The 20,596-nt window shown below is 37.5% G+C and overlaps 1 protein-coding gene across 1 annotated transcript in view; it reads right to left on the bottom strand.

Moving 5' to 3' along the window:
- The window catches only part of LOC149261567 (putative RNA-dependent RNA polymerase 5), a 545,994-nt gene that overhangs the window by 119,870 nt on the left and 405,528 nt on the right, over nt 1–20,596 (bottom strand). The window contains exon 16 of the mRNA XM_089369718.1: nt 5,384–5,546. Within this exon, the coding sequence (XP_089225844.1) occupies nt 5,384–5,546 (163 nt within the window). The remainder of the gene's footprint in view (nt 1–5,383; nt 5,547–20,596) is intronic.

Raw genomic sequence — 20,596 nt, 5'->3', positions numbered from 1 at the left:
AACTACAGTCCGTCCTTTTTCTGTACCTTCTTACGAAATTTCAATCCGATGCTCAGAGAGAAAGTTATGACAATTTTCCCCAGGTCACCTGTTTGGAATGTAATTCAAAAGTCTACAAAAATACCAACTTCCTTAGATCATATCTCCACAAATATAGCGTGAAAGGCTATCAAATTTGGACCTGTGGTTCAGTGCGATTTCATCTCAAATGGGTTTTTTTTCGCTTCTGAAACGTCGCAAAAGAAAAGTTATAGCGAAAATTCCACGATAACCTATTTGGAGTAGCGAAACCCTAGAATCCAAAGCTCTGATACCAAATTTTATAAAACCAGCTCACAAAAAGATAGAAAATATAGTTGAACGCCTTAGAATTCAGCCTCTTCGAGGGGGCAAACTCCTTTACAATATACAATTGAACAATTCTTGGATGATACAAATGACAAGACCTCCTTTCTATATATAGGAGTCTAAGGAGTCATAATATAATCAGAGCCAACATAACAATAATAATGTAAGGGCACAATAATAACAATAGTGAGCTTCTATGGGGCATAATAGTAAGAATATGGGGACCACATGGGTACAACAATATAATAAGGGGGATGTACTAATAACAATAAGGGGTTACACTAGTAGTATAGGGGCCTAACAGATAACAAGTAGAAGAATGCTCCTAATAGATTGAAATTTATTTTTCTTCCATGAAAATCCATTGGTCTTGGGTGGGTAATTGTTGAGAGATAGGTGCTAGGGCATCATTTTTCAACCTCCTTGAGGAACAAATTAGTCCAAATTTCGAATGACAAAGACTCCATTGCCCAAGCGGAAGGCACTAGTCTAACAAAATTTCAGTGATCACCCTTCTTCCTTTATCATTTCCTCCCAAAAATTTCGGCCTTTCACTTACATGGCCTTGCTATAACCTTCTACTTGGATAGCCTTTTGCGTTGGTGTCCCTCCTAGAGATCTTCAAGGTTTCATGAAATTTCAACAGTTCTTTTGTGAGAAAAACCAAACCCTAGCTCGGACATTGGTAGCCAATCTTGGACATCATAGTGAAAAGATTTCTTGAAGGTTGTCTCTTATTAAAGCTTGATCTTTTTCAACCCTTTCTTTGTCCTAGCTTGACCTAGGGTTCTCATTGGAGGTTTCCCTTTCATGATAAATAGTAAAACCCAAGGTCTCATGTGGACCCGACCTATGTCTCTCAATTTAGCAACACATTTCTTGGAGGCATTTGCTCATTTAAAAGAGCTTATTGAGAGTTCCTATTCCACTTTGGGGATCTTGATTCTAAGTACACTTAATCTTCTTGCAACATCTTAAATACCTAGATCTTGATCCTCACTCCTTTTAGTCTTTCTTGGAGAGCCATTAAGCTTCATCGAAGCAAGTGAGCCTCTCCTTTGAATGGGCCTTGGAAATCACTATAGACCTCATCATTCCACAAGGGGAAAAACCATAAATCTTTCCTTATGAGAGAGAGTTCAAGATTCATCAATACATCAGAAACACCAATATCAAGATAATAGCCAAACCAATAACCGAGGAGAAGATGAAATCTCAAGCCCTCCTAAAATTCAACCCTCCTTTCCTCCTCCTTCCTTCATTGGATTAAAGATAACCAAAATACAAATCAATGTCCAAATGAGAAGTGAACTTTTATTTATATCCTTTCAAAGGGGGTCGAATGGGTGCCTCCAAGGGGCCCAACCGACTTTAATAATAGGAGTTCAACTTGATCAATTTAGGAGGCAAAATTTAAAATTCAAATTTTCTATTTCTTCACATGATGAAAATACTAACCATGGCTACTATATTTCAACCAGACAATGGTCCCCTCAATATAGTGGGTTTTGTAGTTGACCTTTTGGGATTAATCTCGAGAAGACACAAGATTTAATTGTAATAAGACCAAAAATAAAATCATAACCTTCCCTTAATTCATCTTTGGAAATTGAGAGCCTTGATTCGAAACCCTAGGATAATTGAGTGGACTTACCCTAGTCCCTTTGAGCCTTGTATCTGCTCCAAATTCCCCAAGAAAGTTACTCCTTGACTCTCTATGCCCCACAACAACTGCTCCCCAAACCCCACGAACCAAAAAATGGAAATTTACAAGCTAAGGAACTAATCTTCTATCCTCAATTACCCCTTTTTCTTCTAAATCATTGAAATCGTTTTGTTAGGGTTTTACTCTCTTAATGATTCCTTGGTTGTGTGTTTTTGGGGGCCTTTACCTTTGAACTTAAATCTTTAGATTATCCAAAGAACTCTAGCAGTTTTATCCACCTTAAGCCATATATGGTACAATCCATTGAGTGGGGGCATTTGAAGTAGAAGCCTTATGGGGCTCTTGACTTGGTTTGACCAGGCCATTAGATCCCTAAGATCTAATAGAGAGAACCCACTTTAGCTAGAGGAGAGCTAGCTAAAAGCAATAGGAGGGTTGGTGAGTTGATAGTGGCCCCCACCTCAGTATAGTGGGTTTTGCAATTAAGCTTTTGGGATTTATCTTGAGAAGACACAAGATTTCACCATAACAAGACCAAAAATAAAATTAAAAACTAGAACCCTACAACTACCCTTATACCTAATTCTGATATGTTTAATGATGACTCCCCTTCTATTGTGAATGGATATGTCCTTCATGACTTGTTTCATTGACATAGGATACAAGCATTGGCATTGTACCTTCCAAATGTAGCTTCGGAGGGAGCAACCCTATGGAAGCTAGCGCTTCAGGATCTAGGGAAACCAGGATAAAGGCATTGGCATTGTACCTTCCAAATGTAGCTTCGGAGGGAGCAACCCTATGGAAGCTAACGCTTCAAGATCTAGGGAAACCAAACTCATTATTGTAGTAGTTGTAGCAACAGTGCAATAGAAATTGCAATATGAGTAGATCAGAGGTCAGAGTTGCAGATTCGAGCAGGGTCCATTGGGGAGTCCACCTCATGGATCATTACCTGGCTACAGGGGCCCATAGTATTTAGTAGCAAGATGGATCAATGGAAGTTGATGTAGTTAGTACCAAAGTGACAGTTGCAGACTAGTAGTAGTCAGATGTTGAGGACGGCAGAGCAGTGTTGACAGCAAAGCAAGTGGCTCAGTGCAGAGTTGGCAGCAACGTAGATTCTTCAGTGACAGTGTACATACTAGTAGCAGTTAGAGACTCAGGAGACAGAGGCATCATACTGAACACAGTTGATTCAGTATTTTAGATGCTTCTGAGTTGCAGTTGTTATAGTTGCAGCAGCAACAGATGAGAGGGAGTTGCAATGCAGATGCAGAGTTGGCAGCAGTACAATAGTGTTAGTAGCAACACAGATGCAACATTAGAGTTGTGCAGTGGTTGGTGGGCAGTATAGCTAGACATCAGCAATGTGACATGAGGAGATACAGAGATAGAGTGTTGTGGCAGGATGTGCAGCACTAGACAGACCATAGTCCTCGCTAAGAGGGAGTGTTATTTTTTGTAGCATCGGATGTGTTCTAGCCACGAAATTTGGTGGAGAGGCTAGAGTGCATGAGATCTCCAAAACCCAGAAATCGTTTCTGGAAATTCCTCCTAGAGATGGCTTAATTAGATTAATAGCTGATTTTTAAATATTTCCTACGTCTAAACTTAGGGAATATGGTTAATAAATCAAAATTAAATAAGTTAGAGTGTGAATCATCCAGAGACTCACACAGATTGACAACAAGATGATCCGAGACATTGATTAAGGTTTAATCTTAGTCGTTGGTGCTCCAACAGTGGATTATAAGAGAAAGTCGATCGATTTCCAGAGAGCAAAAATAGTTGTCAGAGAGCGAGAAATCGAAGCAAAGACAATGAGGGGTAGAAACAGTGAGGCTGGAGGAAGATTTCCAAATCCAGTTTGTGTGTTTGCAAAGAGGCAGAGCCACTGTGAGGCTAACACAAGGGCTGTGCAATAGCCTCTTAAGGCAATTCGATTTGCAGATTTGGGAAGTCGTTTCAGTCTTCCGGTGGTGGAAGAATTTTGCAGAGATCGGGAGAAGCACTTTATGAGTCAGTGGCAAGCAGAAGAAGCAGATCAAATCGAGATCCAAGTTGTACGAATTAGAGCCTATGCAGAGCCCACGCAAAGGGTGACACAGGGCAATTCATGGAGGGGTTTCAAAGGCCAATCTTCAGTGTCAAATTTGTCTGTGGGGTTAGCAAAATTCCTCACTAGATTTTTGGCAGTGTTTTTCTCTGTAGAATTGCCAGATTCGGCATCCAAATTATTGTACTCAAATTTCACTACTGCATAATAATAAAACCACCAGCGACTGCGCCGGTTTTTCCACATTGGGTTTTTCAGGGGAGCAAAAATAATGGTGTCAATCTTATTGTGTATGTGTGTGCTACTATTTTCTCAGTTTCCAGCACTATTTTTCTTCCATATTTTAATTGTGAAAATCACAATGTGAGTTATTTGATATTTGTCGCAGCAAACAACAAACAAATTAACAATTAGAAAAATAATTTTCAGTTGTTGTAATAGATGAAATTTTCACAACAACAATATCAAATCAGGATCGCGAGCACACCCACAATGATAATGTCGAGGATCTAGATTATAGTATGATTATTGCTGGACTCTGCAGGCCATTTATAGCCTCAATAATATATTTTGGTTCAGATAAGTATTGAACTCAGTGCCATTTTGTTATATTCAGACTTCCAATGTTATATACATGAGAAAAATGTCCAAATTTGGTGTCTAATGGTTTTGAGGTCTATGGATGTACATGAAAACATAGATATCTTAATCAAAATTTGAGTATTTTATGCATTTTTTTATCAGTCAGTTTTGTGACCAGCATTTTACCAAATAACATTTCTCAGCACCATTGAACAACCTATTCTCCTCCTAGATTGTAATCTTAGAATCCCACAATTACCAGCTCAAGGAGTGCAAGAGGAAGGGATATATGGTCAATTTTGAATACATTCTAAGATACTGAAAATTTTGTTAAACATGCTGAAAGATGAAAAGCACCCCAAACACTATCTTATCCATGTGGGGTCTGATGAGTATTGTTCTATCAGAAAACATCCTAAAATTAGGATCTCACTTTAACTTAAAATGTTAAAAGTTTAACGAAAGTAACATATAACTAAACGTAAATATCAACATTACAATGAGTAAAAGTTAAACCAATTCCCAAAACAAAGGTGGATTTTTTTGTGTCTTTATGGGTTATTGACACAGGTTAAGCTGCCAATTTGAGATCTAATCCATCCAAAACAAGCTAAAAAGGATTTTAGATCAAAACAGTCCAAACAGACTGGTGCAAACCAAACCAACCGGTTCTCATAACTATGGTGTTCTCTTTATGAAAAAAGGTTCAAAGTATTGTATCGACTAACCTTTTCTCCTGTCTTTGGGGCATCCAAAGCTTCATAGTAAATATTTGTCAGCTTCTGCATCTTTTTCTTCAACCTTTCACATTCTTCCACATTTGTAACTTTGGGTGTTAAAAGCCGGTCCATAAATACCAACCAACTATCAGCCGCTACACTTATTGCGTTACTGTAAGAAGGAAAAATAACACTGTAGTCACCAAGATTGATACATCTAGCATTCACTATTCTTCCCACTTAAAAATTGTACCGGCTGAAATTACGCTAGCTCCAAGAGTCAAATAGTTGGTATTTTTAGTGACATAAGGATTTCCGTATATCTAAAATTGAAGTATAAATATATTAGTATGCTAGCTCTAGAAACAAAAATCTTGGTATTTTTAGCAATATAAGCACTATACATGTAAAAATACAGTATAAATAATATTAGAATCATCAAATGATATATTCAATCTAGAGTGTGACGTATCATTCTTAATTTTCAGAATGGCTATATTCACATTAGCAATGACATTCTACCAACCAATTGCTACAAAATGCCAAAGAAGCACATTTATAAAAAATGGGGGTCTCCCAGTATGATTTACAAGTTCTATTTAATGCATTTTATGGTGTATGTGGTAAGGAGGAGGAGTTGCATGCTAGTTATGATAGAAAAAAGTAATTTTGAACTTTATATATGGGCCATAAAAACATCTGCCTATAAATAAGATAAAGTATCTGATGCCTGCATGAGTTAATATACATGTTTAATAGCCATAATGCATAGCGAGTTGCCTGCTAGTTTGTTATGAAACCAGCTCACAAAAAGATAAAAAAGATAGTTGAACTCCTTAGAATTCAGCCTCTTCGAGGGGGCAACCTCCTTTACATTACACAAATGAATAATTCTTGGATGATTCAAATGACAAAACCTCCTTTCTATGTATAGGAGTCTAAGGGGTCACAATATAACCAAGCCGACCTAACAATAATAATATAAAAGCACAAAAATAACAATAGAGAGATTCTATGGGGCACAGTAATAACAATATGGGGACAATAGGGGCACAATAATATTAATAAGGGATACAACTACAATATTAATGGGGGCATCACTAGTATTATACGGACCTAACATGCCCCTCTCCTTCAAAAAAATGTTGTCCTCAACACTGAGTAGTTCTGGATGCTTCTGTATAAAATTCTCATCCTCCCATGTGGAATCTTCAGCGGATAAGTTCTTCCACTTGATGAGATACTCTGAAATGGATCGATTTCATAGTTGTCGAGTCCTTGTTTCTATGACTGCTTCCAGTTCCAATATAATTTTTCCTTCCTCGTCAAGTTCTGGCAATATTGTTTGAATTGAGAGCTTATCACCTATAACCTTCTTTAGACATGAAACATGGAAAACTGGGTGCACTCGAAAAACTACAGGAAGCTCCAATTTGTATGCCATAGTACCAATCTTTTGCAACACCTTGTGCAGACCATAATACTTTGGTGACAATTTGTTACCCTTCTTAGCTTGCTTGAGGGACATTTGTTTATATGGTTGTAGCCGTAGGAATACCCAATCACCTACTTCAAAACTTCTTTCACTGCGATGTTGATCCGCCTGTTGTTTCATTCTATTCTGCACCAACACGAGGTTATCCTTTAAGAGTTGGAGAACTTGTTGTTGATGCTCGATGTGATGTTCCACTGCTTGAACCTTAGAATTTTATCTTAAATATGATGTGATGGATGGTGGCTGATATCCATAAAGTGCCATAAATGGGGTCATTTTTGTTGCAGTATGGAAGGAAGTGTTATACCACCATTCAGCCAGAGGCAACCATTTGACCCATTATGGCTGTTTATCAGATACAAAGCAACGAAGATATACTTCCAAACATATGTTTACTATCTCTGTTTGCCCATCAGATTGCAGATGATAAGATGAGCTATGAGCTAACTGAGTACCAAGACAGGAAAATAATTCTGTCCAAAAATTTCCTGTAAAAATGGGATCTCTGTCACTTACAATAATCTTTGGGTTTCCATGTAGCTTTTGAATTGCTTCCATAAATGCCATAGAAACTGTACCGGCTTTAAATGGATGTGATAATGCACAAAAGTGTGCATACTTGGTAAGTCTATCAACTACCACCATGATGACACTCTTTCCCTCAGACTTGGGTAACCCTGTGATAAAATCCATTGAAACCTCCTCCCAACGTTGGCTTGGAATGGATGAAGGTTGTAATAGACCTAGTGTTTTAATGATTTCAACTTTATTTTGTTGGCATACCAAACATTCCGCCACAAACTTTTGAATATCCAATTTAAGGCCATCCCAAAAAAATTCCTTCTTAACCCTGTGGTAAGCTTTTAAAAATCCTGAGTGCCCTCCCAAGGGAGAAGCGTGCAATTCCAGAAGAATCTTTTGTTTGAGTTGGGAATTCTTAGAGAGGTATAAGTGATCTTTGTACCATAACGAATCATTTTTCCAGCTAAATGTATCAGATGTACTGGAATCTTGTTGTAACTTTCGCATAAGTTCCCACACTTCTTCATCATTCTTCCATTCCTCCCTTGCTTCATTTATCCAATCTGGTTAGATAATAGAAATGGCGCACAACAATGCTTCCACATCCTCATCCTTTCTTGAGAGTGCATCTGCCGCAACATTTTGCTTCCCTTTTTTGTATATGATTTCAAAGTCGTAACCCAACATCTTTGTGACCCATTTTAGTTGTTCGTCAAAGGATAATCTTTGTTCTAAAAAGTATTTAAGGCTATCATGATCCGTTTTTACCTTGAAGTGTCTTCCCATTAGGTAGGGTCGCCATTTCTTAAGTGCATGTAGTATTGCCAACATTTCCTTCTCATAAATAGCTTTGTGTAAATACTTTCCCTTGATTGGACGACTTTCGAAAGCAATGGGTCTTTCATCTTGCATTAAAACAGCACCAATTCCATTTCCGGAAGCATCACATTCCACAATAAAGGTTTTTGTGAAGTCTGGTGTAGCTAAGACCGGTGCTTGGCACATTGCCTCTTTAAGATATTCGAAGGCCTTTGTTGCTTCTGGAGTCCATGAAAATGCATCTTTCTTCAACAATGTTGTTAGAGGTGCTACTATTTTCCCATAATTCTTAACAAACTTGCGATAATACCCTGTCAACCCGAGAAATCCTCGCAAATGCTTTATGGATGTGGGGATTTCCCATTCCTTAATGGCTTTAATTTTGCTAGGGTCTACCTTAACTCCTTCATGAGATACAATATGACCCAGATATTCCACCTCTTGTACTCCAAAGAAACATTTGGATCTTTTTACATATAATTGTTTCTCCTCCAATAGTTGTAGCACCCTGTCAATGTGTTCAACATGATCCTTCCAAGACTTGTTGTAGATTAGTATATCATCAAAAAATAATAACATAAATTTTCTAAGGAGAGGTTTGAAAATGGAATTCATCAAATCTTGAAATGTAGAAGGTGCATTGGTAGGGCCAAAAGGCATGACCAAAAACTCATAGTGGCCTTCATGAGTTCTAAATGTTGTTTTCGAAATGTCTTGGGTCTTCATTCTGATTTGATGATATCCTGAACGAAGATCTAACTTTGTGAAGTAAATTGATCCATGCAATTCATCCAATAATTCATCAATGACAGGAATGGGAAACTTATCTTTAATAGTGAGCTTGTTGAGTTCCCTATAATCCGGACACATGCACCATGATCCATCCTTCTTGTGCACCAATACTACTGGAGCCTCAAGCATTTCTGCAACCATACATTCAATTTCACTCTTTTGGGCATAGGGATATCTGTACGGCCTGATATTTGGAGGAACACTTCCTGGAATCAAACGAATAGCATCATCATGATCACAAATAGGTGGGAGACCTTTGGGAGTATCAAATACCTTGGAATGATTGTCCAAGACTTTTTGGAGATCTGGAGAAATAGATGATTCCGATGTGGAAACATCTAACGAACATAATTGTGCAACTACATCTCGTTGTTCCTTTTCTAGAAGCTTTGTCATACCATTAGAGCTTATTATCTTTCCCGGTTTCCATGCAATACCCCTTAATTCAACTTCCTTTCCTTCCGCACAAAATTTCATGAAAAGTTCTTGAAAGTTAAAAGCTATTGTACCCAAGGATTGTAGCCATTGGACTCCTAGTACAACATCAACACCTCCCACTGGAATGGAAAGCATTGGGCTTTTCAATACATATTCTCCCATGGATAGCTTGATATTATGGCACTTTCCAGAGCAATTTATCGTTCCTCCATTTGCAACCATCACTTGACACTCTGGTGCTGGATACAGGAAGCAATTCAATTCTTTTACCATCTTACAATGAATAAAATTGTGGGTACTTCCTGAATCAATCAACACTATTACCTTTTTCTTCTTGATTTGTCATTCTATCTTGATGGTTTGAGAAGTGGTAATTCCAACCAATGCATTACAAGATATGGTTGGATTCATTTCTTCTTTATCTAGGCTTTGTTCCTAGAGTATATCCTCTTCTTTTGACATTTCTTGCTCCTTTTCTTCTTCCTCTTCACAATCTATGTAGAATAATTTCTTCTCAGCACACTTATGACCTTTAGTGTAATTGCTATCACAACTGTAACAAAGCCCTTTTGCTCTTTTTTCTTCCAATTGTTGTGGTGTCAGCCTTATAGGTTGTGGAAGACTAGGGGCAACAACACTTCCATCTTTATAGTTGTGAGTGGTATGCTTCCTAGTTGCCATAATTTTGCTTTCCATTTTTCTTGCTAACCTGAATGCCTTCTCTAATTAATCAGGTTCCCAAAGGCGAACATCACGTTGGATATTATCCTTTAAAGTCCCTATGAACACATCAATCCTATGCTCCTCTGGAATATTTTTTACCCTTATGTTCAATTTTTGGAACTCCTCAATGTGCTCCATTATTGAACCCTTTTGTTTGAGACTTATTAATTGGCTAAAAAAGTGTTGCTTTTTGTATCCTCATAATGCTTTGTCAATTCTTCCGTAAAAATTGCCCAAGAGAAAATTTGTTTACGAGAGCAAAGCCATTGATACCATACAAACTGATTTGGTTCCAAATATAAAGTTGCAACATGTACCTTTTGTGTGTTTTGCACATTATTGAGATCGAAAAATTGCTCCATCTGTAATATCCATGTTGCAGGATCCTTGCCATCAAACTTCATCATATCGATTTTTGGAATATGGTGGGTCTTTGATCCAACATTAGAGTCTATGGAATCATGATTAACATTTCTTTTGTTCTCATCATGAGTTTCTTTTACTGACCTTTCACCATTAGTGACCATTTCTTGTAGCAACTTATTCAATTTCATCTTCAATTCTTCCATCTTATTATCCATGCCATCCATTTTAGCATCCATGCCATTCATTTTAGCTTCCATGCCTTTCTTTAAACCATCCATCTTAGCTTCTACACCCTTTTGTGCAAGTGACACTTGTTGCACTTGGTCTCGTAATTTTGATATATCATGTTGTATTTCTTCCTCTTCTTCATGAGTCATGCTAGAGATTTTAGGTTGCTTACTAGGTGTTTGCATTTTCTTTCCTATTGGCATCAATTACCAATAATAATGCTTTACTATGCCCTTTGAATTCCTTGAAACTAATTTTTCAAACCAAGCTTATGCAAAAATTTAAAAAAAAAAAACTACACGCCTTTTTTCACTTTGTAGGAGCTTGATATTGAATCTGATGTATCTCTGTAATTTCAGATCATCTAGTTCTCAAATTGCGACCTGTAGTAGCCCTCTGCGTCCTCTCTCCAATGCCACCAGTCTGATCCAAATTGGATTCTCCAAGGAAGAGTTATGCACAATCTCCCAAGATGACCTGATTATAGACCTTTCCAGAAGAGCGAATTTGTATAAAGTGCCACATGTCACTGTTTCGACCCTTGGCTCTGAAAAATATATACAAGAAACTACAATCCGTCCTCTTTATGTACCTTCTTACAAAATTTCAATCTGATGCTCAAAGAGAAAGTTATGTCGATTTTCCCCAGGTCACCTATTTGGAATGTAATTCAGGAGTCTGCAAAAAGACCAACTTCCTCAGATCATATCTCCGCAAATATAGCATGAAAAGCTTTGAAATTTGGACCCGAGGTTCACTGCGATTTCGTCTCAAATGGGTTTTTTTCACTTCTGAAACGTCGCAGAAAAAAGTTATAGCGAAAATACCACAATGACCTATTTGGAGCAGCAAAACCCTAGAATCCAAAGCTCTGATACCAAATGTTATGAAACCAGCTCCCAAAAAGATAGAAAAGATAGTTGAACGTCTTAAAATTCAGCCTCTTCAAAGGGGTAACCTCCTTTACATTACACAAATGAATAATTCTTGGATGATTCAAATGACAAACCTCCTTTCTATATATAGGAGTTAAGGGGTCACAATATAACCAAGTCGACCTAACAATAATAATATAAAGGCACAAAAATAACAATAGAGAGATTCTATGGGGCACAGTAATAACAATATGTGGACAATAGGGGCACAATAATATTAATAAGGGATACAACTACAATATTAATGGGGGCATCACTAGTATTATAGGGACCTAACATAGTTGTTGAAAAATGTAACTAGGTTTGGTCTTCATGAAATGTATTTATCAAAAGAAAGAAAAATATTTTTTATTTTTTATTATTATGACTTATTAAAGCATGGGTTTCATGCTTGGGTCATCATGTTTTAGGTCAAAGTCCCCATTGAGGACTTCTAAGATTTATACTGAGTCATTAGAATCATTATCCATTTAAAAGGACCCTTCTTGGGCTTTTGAATCATGTAAAAAGATTTATTATTGAGTCACTTAAGTCATTTGTCACCTACACACCAAGTCGGCCTACAAATGTGTAATTCGAACTCCAAAAAAGGGTATATATAGAAGTGCAGTTTGATTCATTTGGAACATCTCTCACACAAGTTCGATATCGAAGAAGATGCAACAGAAAAGTGTGAAATTCTAAGAAAGAAGAAGAATTGCAAGAGAAGGACAAAATCGAAGTTTTGGGCTATCTCTCTCTCACTCATACGAAATTACTGGGCCATTTCTAAGGTCGAAGTGTTGCTGCAACTAGGTTGAAGTTTTGCTACTGGAGAGGTTGAATTTTTGTTGTTGCTTCTAGGTCGAAGTGCTGCTCCAAGGTCAAAGTGTTGCTTCTAGGTCGAAGTGCTCCAAAGTGTTGCTTCAAGATCAGAGTGTTGCATCTAGGTCGCAGTTGAGTTGCTACTGCCAAGTCGAATTTGTTGCTGCAAGGTCAAATTTCTAGGTTGAAGTTGTTGTTGGAAGGTTATCATCTGCAGAAGAAGGGAAGGGCTAACTTGGTGACTAGAGGAAGTTTGTGTCTAAGTCAAAGAGTCTTGGATTATCTCGTGAAACTATTAAAGGAAGAGTTGTTGACTGGGATTTCCCATAGATAGGGTTTTTCCCTGGCTGTCCGCCTACATCTAATGTCTTTGATCTTCGTGTTATGGTTTTGGTAATTGCTTGATGGACTAAGATAAAAGAAGAATACAAGAAAGGTAACAAGAACATAAGAATATCACAAGTAATTATCAAGACAAAGTAAATCTTTCTACCTTTCCGATTTTCTAAAATGGTATCAGAGCTAAGGTGAAGAAGAAGGAAAAAGGCGCCTGAAGATCTATTGAAAGGAGAATAAGGAGTTTTAGGAAGTTTGAATAAGGGTCATCAAGAGAAAGGAACATATAAGGAGTCAAGCCTACTATCTTCAAGAACCATGTCTAATTCATTGAAGGGTGAAAATAAATTAGAAGGGGCATCAAATTACGGGGCAAGGAAAAAGAGGATAGATCTCATACTCAAGAAGAACAAAGTCTTGGATCTAGTCAAAGGAAAAGTGAAGAAGCCTACATAGGAAGCAAGTGATGCAGAAAAGGCTAAGTTTAGAGAAATAGAAATATTGTCCATGACCCTAATCGTGGATGGAATAAAGGATAATTTCATCCCATATATATCCAACATAGATTCATCTCAAGAGATGTATGAGTCCTTATCAAAATTGTTCACAATCAAGAACCTTGGTCAAATTGCAAGTCTTAAGAATGAACTAAAGACTATGAAAATGACAAAGGATGACATTGTGGCTTCCTTCTTTACAAGGATAGCTAGAATTAGAGATGATCTCCAAGCTATAGATGAGATTGCACCTAAAAAGGAACTTGTAATTACTGCTCTTCTAGGGTTACCATCTTCTTGTTGGCCAGTAACTCCAACATTCAAACAATTATGGAATGCATATAGCCAAGAAGAAGTCAGAATTTCATATGTAAGCAACAAAGAAGAAGAAGAAATGATTTCAAATGCCTATTCCGCTCATCACAAGAACAAAGGACCCTTTAAGAAGTCTAAAGGGCAAAGAAGGAAGATAGACCTATCCAAGATTTAATGTTACCATTGCCAAAAGATGGGTCACTATAAAAATACTTGTCCTGACAATCCTGCGAATAAAAGGAGAAGCAGGGATCAAGCAAATGTTGCCGAAGAAGGCTCACCAAAGAAGAACAAGATGGAAGGATCCGAAGTCACAAACCTATTTACTAGGGATTTTTAAGTACTTTATCCCTTACATATCCTTCTACTATAAGTTTTGAGTTATTTTCTTTTATGCTTTAATTTCTAGTACTCATAGGTCTAACTTGCTTTGGTAGAACATTTTTTGAATTGTTTCGATAAAGTTATAGGTATCTCTCAAGATTGGATTAAAAGGGAGCCCTCACCGTTTTACCAAAGATAAGTATCTTACTCCTTGCATTATCCTTTTATATTTGGTTTCCCTCTCTTATCTAGATGCCTTTGTATTAGATGCTAATGACATTTCTTTTCATATTTCCCTAGGAAAGGCTTGTTGAATGCTCAAGGGTTATGGAGAAGACCTCACAAGACAAAGCATGATAGAAGTTCTATTGGAATTGATGTCCTACAAGGTTTGTCAATAAAACAACTCAAAGGTATGTCTTAGACCATAAGCTTTATTCTCTTCATGATAAAGGTATATTCATTCCTTTTAATAAATTTGTTTTACATTACTAACATTGTTATGTCTAGGACCTTTGAAACATAAAGATTCTTGTTTGGGTGATTAATCATTAGATTAAATCTACCCTCATTAAAATCATTTATCATTTTGTGGAACCCTAAAAGGTTCTTTGTAAAACCCTAACCTAAGGGTATGTCGATGCTAATGTGAAAACATTAGTCTACATAGGGTTACCGATGAAATCTAGAAAATAATATTCTTTTGATGTTTTGGGTTTTTTACGGTAATGTCATATCTGGAGTTTTAGTATTGCTATAGAAACCCTAGTCCTTTAGGGTTGATGATCATGTCCATGTGTTGAAATCCTAGACCTTTAGAGCTTTTGAAAAATTAGGGTTTGTTGTGTTATGTATTTAGGGTTTGGCAGGGTTTATAAGCAAGACCCTTATTTTAGCTAAGATGATGTACTAGGAGTGAAGCCCTACGTGTATGTTTGTCCGTCTATAACTAAGCCCTAGTTGAAGTTTGATATTCCAGGATATGATGTTATTAAAATGTGATGATAAAATCTAGGGTTTACAAAAGGTTGGTCATATTGTTGAAACCTTAGATTGTGTTGTGATTGGTTCTTGATATCTAAGGTTTAGTGTCTCAATGATGGAATCTAGGGTTTGCATTAAATCCTAATAGAATTCTAAAGTTGTTAGATGGATTACACTTATCGCTTCAAGGGTTTGCAATATGTCATAAGAGTCTCAAGGAAATATTGAGGTCCTAGATATAATGAGACTGATATCTTGATTGAGTTACTGATGTGATCTAGGGTTTGTAACCAAAAACCCAAGCAAGAAGTTGAAGTATAGAAGTATAGTCTCTTGTTGATTATGAACCTAAATAAGTTTAGGTATTTGATGTTTAAAGTCTAATGCTTCCATTATTGTACGATTCTAATATAGTTAACTTCATGCTCCTATATATGTACTTGGTTGTACTTGCTATTTGAGTTGTGCAAGCACAAAATCTTCAATCTGTTGAAGCTATTCGTAAGTAATGTTGATTTGATTGGTAAGCATGATGAAGGAAGATGACTTTGATAAGAAGGGATGAAGCCATGAAAGATTCTCTGATGCCATGGAAAAGAAGTAGATCTCCCTAAGTTAAGAGGGAGCATGGATAAAAGAAATCTCCCAAGTCGAGAAGTGGGGCATATTATAGTCATGATAGATACCTTAAAGAAGAAATTGGAGAATGTATTTTGAGGTGTTGCTGAGAGAAGGAAAGCAAGATCCTATTATAGAATATGTTGATGCATGTCTAGTAGGAAAGGAAGTTGTATGGTTGAAACCTCTAAGTCCTACCATAATAAATTGTGAAGCAGCATCAAGATGTTTGAAGGCCGCGAAGGTTTGTGTTTACTTATGTGTATTTGAAAGTTTGTTACTGATTGGGGTTGTGATAGTTCAGGTAAATCTCTCGAAGTTTTGGAAGCATGCTTGAGGTTACCGATCTGTTTGATTGGGAGAGATTTGTTACTGATTTGAATAATCGGAAATGTTGAGGCTTTTTGTGTAATACACATTGCCTAGGAGGACATCTAGTCAGCATATGTATGCTTGATGTCCTGATCCTGAAGAGGGAGGGTGGCTTTGGTCTTGAAGATCTGACCTTGGATACGCACCTAGATCCCTGGGTTGATGGTTGGCAAGTAAGCCTGATGGTACCTAGACTAGCTAAAAGCTTTAGTCCATCTTAGTCCCACCCAGATAGATTAACCTAGTCAGGAATCTAGTTTGTGGCACAGAGAGTGCCTAAACTCTTCATGGTTCATGTGTTTTGAGATCTTCCATGTACTTGTATATGTATGTATGAATACCTCCTTAGTTAGAGGGAGTGCTGAAAAATGTAACTAGGCTCAGTCTTCATGAAATGTATTTATCAAAAAAAAAGAAAAACATTTTTTTATTTTTATTATTATTACTTATTAAAGCATGGATTTCATGCTTAGGTCCTCATGTTTTAGGTCAAAGTTCCCATTGAAGGACTTCTAGGATTTATACTAAGTCATTAGAGTCATTGTCCATTTAAAGAGGCCCTTCTTGGGCTTTTGAATCATGTAAAAAGATTTATTATTGAGTCAAAGAAGTCATTTGTCACCTCCACACCAAGTCGGCCCTAACCTGAACAAGTCGGCCTACAAAGGGGTAATTCGAACTCCAAAAAAGTGTATATATAGAAGTGCAGTTCGATTCATTTGGAACATCTCTCACACAAGTTCGATATCCAAGAAGAGGCAGCAGAAAAGTGCGAAATTCCAAGAAAGATGAAGAATTGCAGGTGAAGGACAAGATCGAATTTTTGGGCTATCTCTCTCTCACTCATACGAAGTTACTGGGCTACTACAAAGGTTGAAGTGTTGTTGCAAGTAGGTCGAAGTTCTGTTGCTGGAGGGGTCGAAGTTTTGTTGTTGCTTCTAGGTCAAAGTGTTGTTCCAAGGTCAAAGTGTCGCTTTTAGATCGAAGTGTTGCTTCAAGGTCGAAGTGCTCCAAGGTGGAAGTATTGCTTCAAGATCGAAGTGCTCCATCTAGGTCAAAGTTTAGTTGCCGCTGCCAGTTGTTGTTGTCAGGTCGACGTTGTTGTTGCAAACTTGCAAGGTCGAAGTTGCTGCTGGAAGGTCTGACTTGGTGATTGGAGGAAGTATGTGTCTAGGTCAAAGAGTCTTCAATTATTTTGTGAAACTATTGAAAGAAGAGTTGTTGACTGGGTTTTCCCCTAAATAGGGGTTTTGCCCTGGCTGTCCGCCTATATCTAGTGTCTTTGATCCTCGTGTTATGGTTTTGGTAATTGCTTGATGAACTAAGATAAAGGAAGAATACAAGAAAGTTAACAAGAACATAAGAATATCACAAGTAATTATCAAGATAAACAAATTCTTTCTGCCTTTCTGATTTTCTAACACTAGTTATGATTGAAAAAGTATTTTTAAAATTTATATATATGCCATAAAAACATCTGGCTATAAATAACATGAAGTGTCCGATGAATGTGTAAGTTAACATACATGTTAATAGCTATAATGCATAGGTTTTCCATTTGATTCCACACATTGCAGTATATCACGCAGTTTTTAACTGAAACCGTAAAAATTAGACAAAGATAATATCATAATCATGACCTTGCCAATTTGCATAAGAATACAAAAGGGATAATCTTCGGGAGTTGTCCAGGTAGATAGTTTTACCAGAGTGATGATGACCAGTTTAATTGGAACCTTGAAGCAGTCTTGTTACCCCATATTAAATTCTACCCCAAACACACTAAATATTTAAAATTTAAAATATGTGCAAGAAATAAATGTCTCAAGACCAAATATTAAACATGAATTTATATCAGCATGTAAAAAATGACATAGTATTAAAATGGGTATAAATACATAGTCTAGAAATAGAAGTGACAGTAGGGTATTGAGTCAGACACAACTCCACCTGGGGACACTTTCCATCCAACCAATGAACACCCTGTTCAATCTGTCTACCCAAACTAAATAACAAGTAACAAGTGGAGCACATAACTGACGTAGCTTGCAGTGGCCACAGAGAACCACAGTGCTGCTCAAACATCTATTCAAAATTGATACATATTGCTTATGGTATCAGCCAAACCAATGATTCCCTTGTGAAAAGAACCAAAGCAATGATTTGGCTCAATTTCTGGATTAGACACTTTAGCACCTGCTGGTAACAACAAATTGTCTGTCTGCTTCCAAGAACCAAACAGAAGAAAATAATTACACCTGCACCAGCACCACACAGATGTCTGGACCCAAAACAGGATCAAGCAGACTTGCAATCACTCCCTAGCACCAAACAGGCAAGAGGCTCTGCAGGACCAACCAGACAAGGTCATGAAAGCCCAACCATAAATTCCACTTCAACACATTGCTTGGGTAATGAAGACTACCTTTGTACTGACCTTTAAAACTCTAAACTCTGCTTTTGTGAATTGAACTCTACAACTGAATATGATACTGAACACCCAACTATACCACTGTAAACCAATATGGCCCTACTCAATTGATTGAAGAGGCATATGCCGAAAAACATGGCACTAAATATAAGTTTGTTGGTCTACATCATAAATGTTAGCATTACAATGGAAGTCTGACCTTCATAACAGCTTGACAGGCAGTACAAAACATAAACCTGACCTTTTAACAGCTTGCTTCTAAAAACCAGACCTTAATAAGAGCTACTGTGTATAATATCCAACCTCTGCAATAAGTTGTTTACTGCCCAACAGAAGCCAAAAAAACCATGCAATGGTAGCCCTGATATACACATGGATCTGGATTTATGTTTCAAACAGAATAGAGGCAGAGCATACATACTATGTCACGCTGGAGCACGAGATTTTGATGATCATCATCATGGGGAGTGGCAGTTTAAGCCTGATCTTTTTACAGGCACCCTTCAGGGAGATTTAAAAGCCCAATCATGGCAGCATTTTTGACACACATTTGGATGTTTATGAGCTGTGTTATGAAGACAGTTTTGGTCATGACTCTAGTAGGCAGCAGGAACAGGATGCAGAGGGATTCCCTGTGCAGAACAATATCCAATATGGAGAGATAGCTAATTGAAGCATCGATGAACAGTTTTTTTATTGACCCTCCTAACCTGGAAAACTTCTGGCAACTAGAAGTGAACAGACCTATTTTTGCTGCCTCAGAAGAAGCCCTCTTTGTCACTATTGTTGGAGCCCTCCTCTTTGATTTGGCACATGAGGGACTTCAATTGGCCTTCCAACGGCCCTTCTAGCTGCTTATCTATCATTTCAGCCCTCTTGAGAGGCTAATTATTCTTATTGTGGAGTTATTTCGTGCGCTTGTCACCAAACTCGAAGTATTGTTATTTACACACTATTTTATTGTTAGGGGCATCATTAGGCCTAATTTAGCCATTCGAATCCCTTTGAGGATCATATAAATGTAAGAGAGGATCATTTGATCTCTCATCATCACTTGGATTTGTATCTCTTTGGAGAAATGAACTCAGACCTGCTATTGTTGGACGAATTAGAGATTATTTGATGCATTTTGATGTTTAGAAAATTGTTATCTTGTCTTAGAGATTCATTTTTGCAAGTCTAACGGATGGATATACTTCTTTTGTCATGTAAGTGCTATTTCATTCGAACTTTTTGATGCCTAATGTCTAATGTATCGAACACTATGTCTTGATTTTACTTGTGACCTAATATTGATGTGAATTTATGAAACACTTGTGATCTTTGCTCGTTGCATATGTTACTCATCTTGGCAATAAGAAGTGAATGTTCCTAGGGGTGGGTTCTGAAACTTTGACCTTGAAACACCATTAAATTTGCATATCGAAGTATAAACTCCTTTGTGACCTAGTTGCTGACTCTCTAGGGCTAGCGAAGTTACAAAAGGACTCCTTGCTAGAGCAAATATCTCAAAATCAACTTCACTTTGACTCCATTCTCCACAATTGGCTAGGCACTGGTCTCAAGTCCTTCGTGATCACCTTAAAATTTTCCTCCTTTCCTAAAATTTGTGCCCTAACCCTAGACGGCCTAGCCAAGGCATCAATTGACTTCCATTTGAGCCATTAGTTTGCAGCGCGAGTTGGCAAGGAACTGCGTTGGGGTGTCCTCCATTGGGCCTCCAAGTTTGAAGCAAATCCCAGAGTTGGTTTGTGAATAACACCAACCCTAGCTCCAAAATTGTTTGCATCTAGGTCCTTCTAGGTTAGTGGCATTCTAAGGGATCTATTGTGCTTAAAAATTCGAAGGAAGTTCATCTATTATTGATCCCTTCTTTCACCTATCTTGACCTAGATTCTTGATTGAAGATTACACCCTAAACCCTAGGTCTTCTTTGTGGTCCCATATCTCTATCATTCCTTATCTCACATGGCCACTTTGAAACCTTGTTTCTAAAATAATCTCAGCTCTAAGGCATCTTTCATTTAGGAAATATCTCTAACCCCTAGGTCTAAGACTCCCTTAAGCCTTTCCTAGAGAGCCCCTCATCTTGCTTCTAAAGCAAGCAAGCCCTATCATTTGAGTCTCCCTTGTGAATGGGCTTTAGAGATCACTATACACCCTATCATTAACTTATCCTTTCTTGTGATCTCCTTATACTGAGACTCCTCCCATCGTTGAATA

The sequence above is a fragment of the Pinus tabuliformis genome, chromosome 6 (assembly GCF_031772625.1).
Source record: "Pinus tabuliformis cultivar Carrire ecotype Pingquan chromosome 6, CPIR1, whole genome shotgun sequence".
NCBI lineage: Eukaryota > Viridiplantae > Streptophyta > Pinopsida > Pinales > Pinaceae > Pinus > Pinus tabuliformis.
The sequence above is the reverse complement of the archived record's forward strand: the minus strand, read 5'-3'. Positions and strand labels throughout refer to the sequence as shown.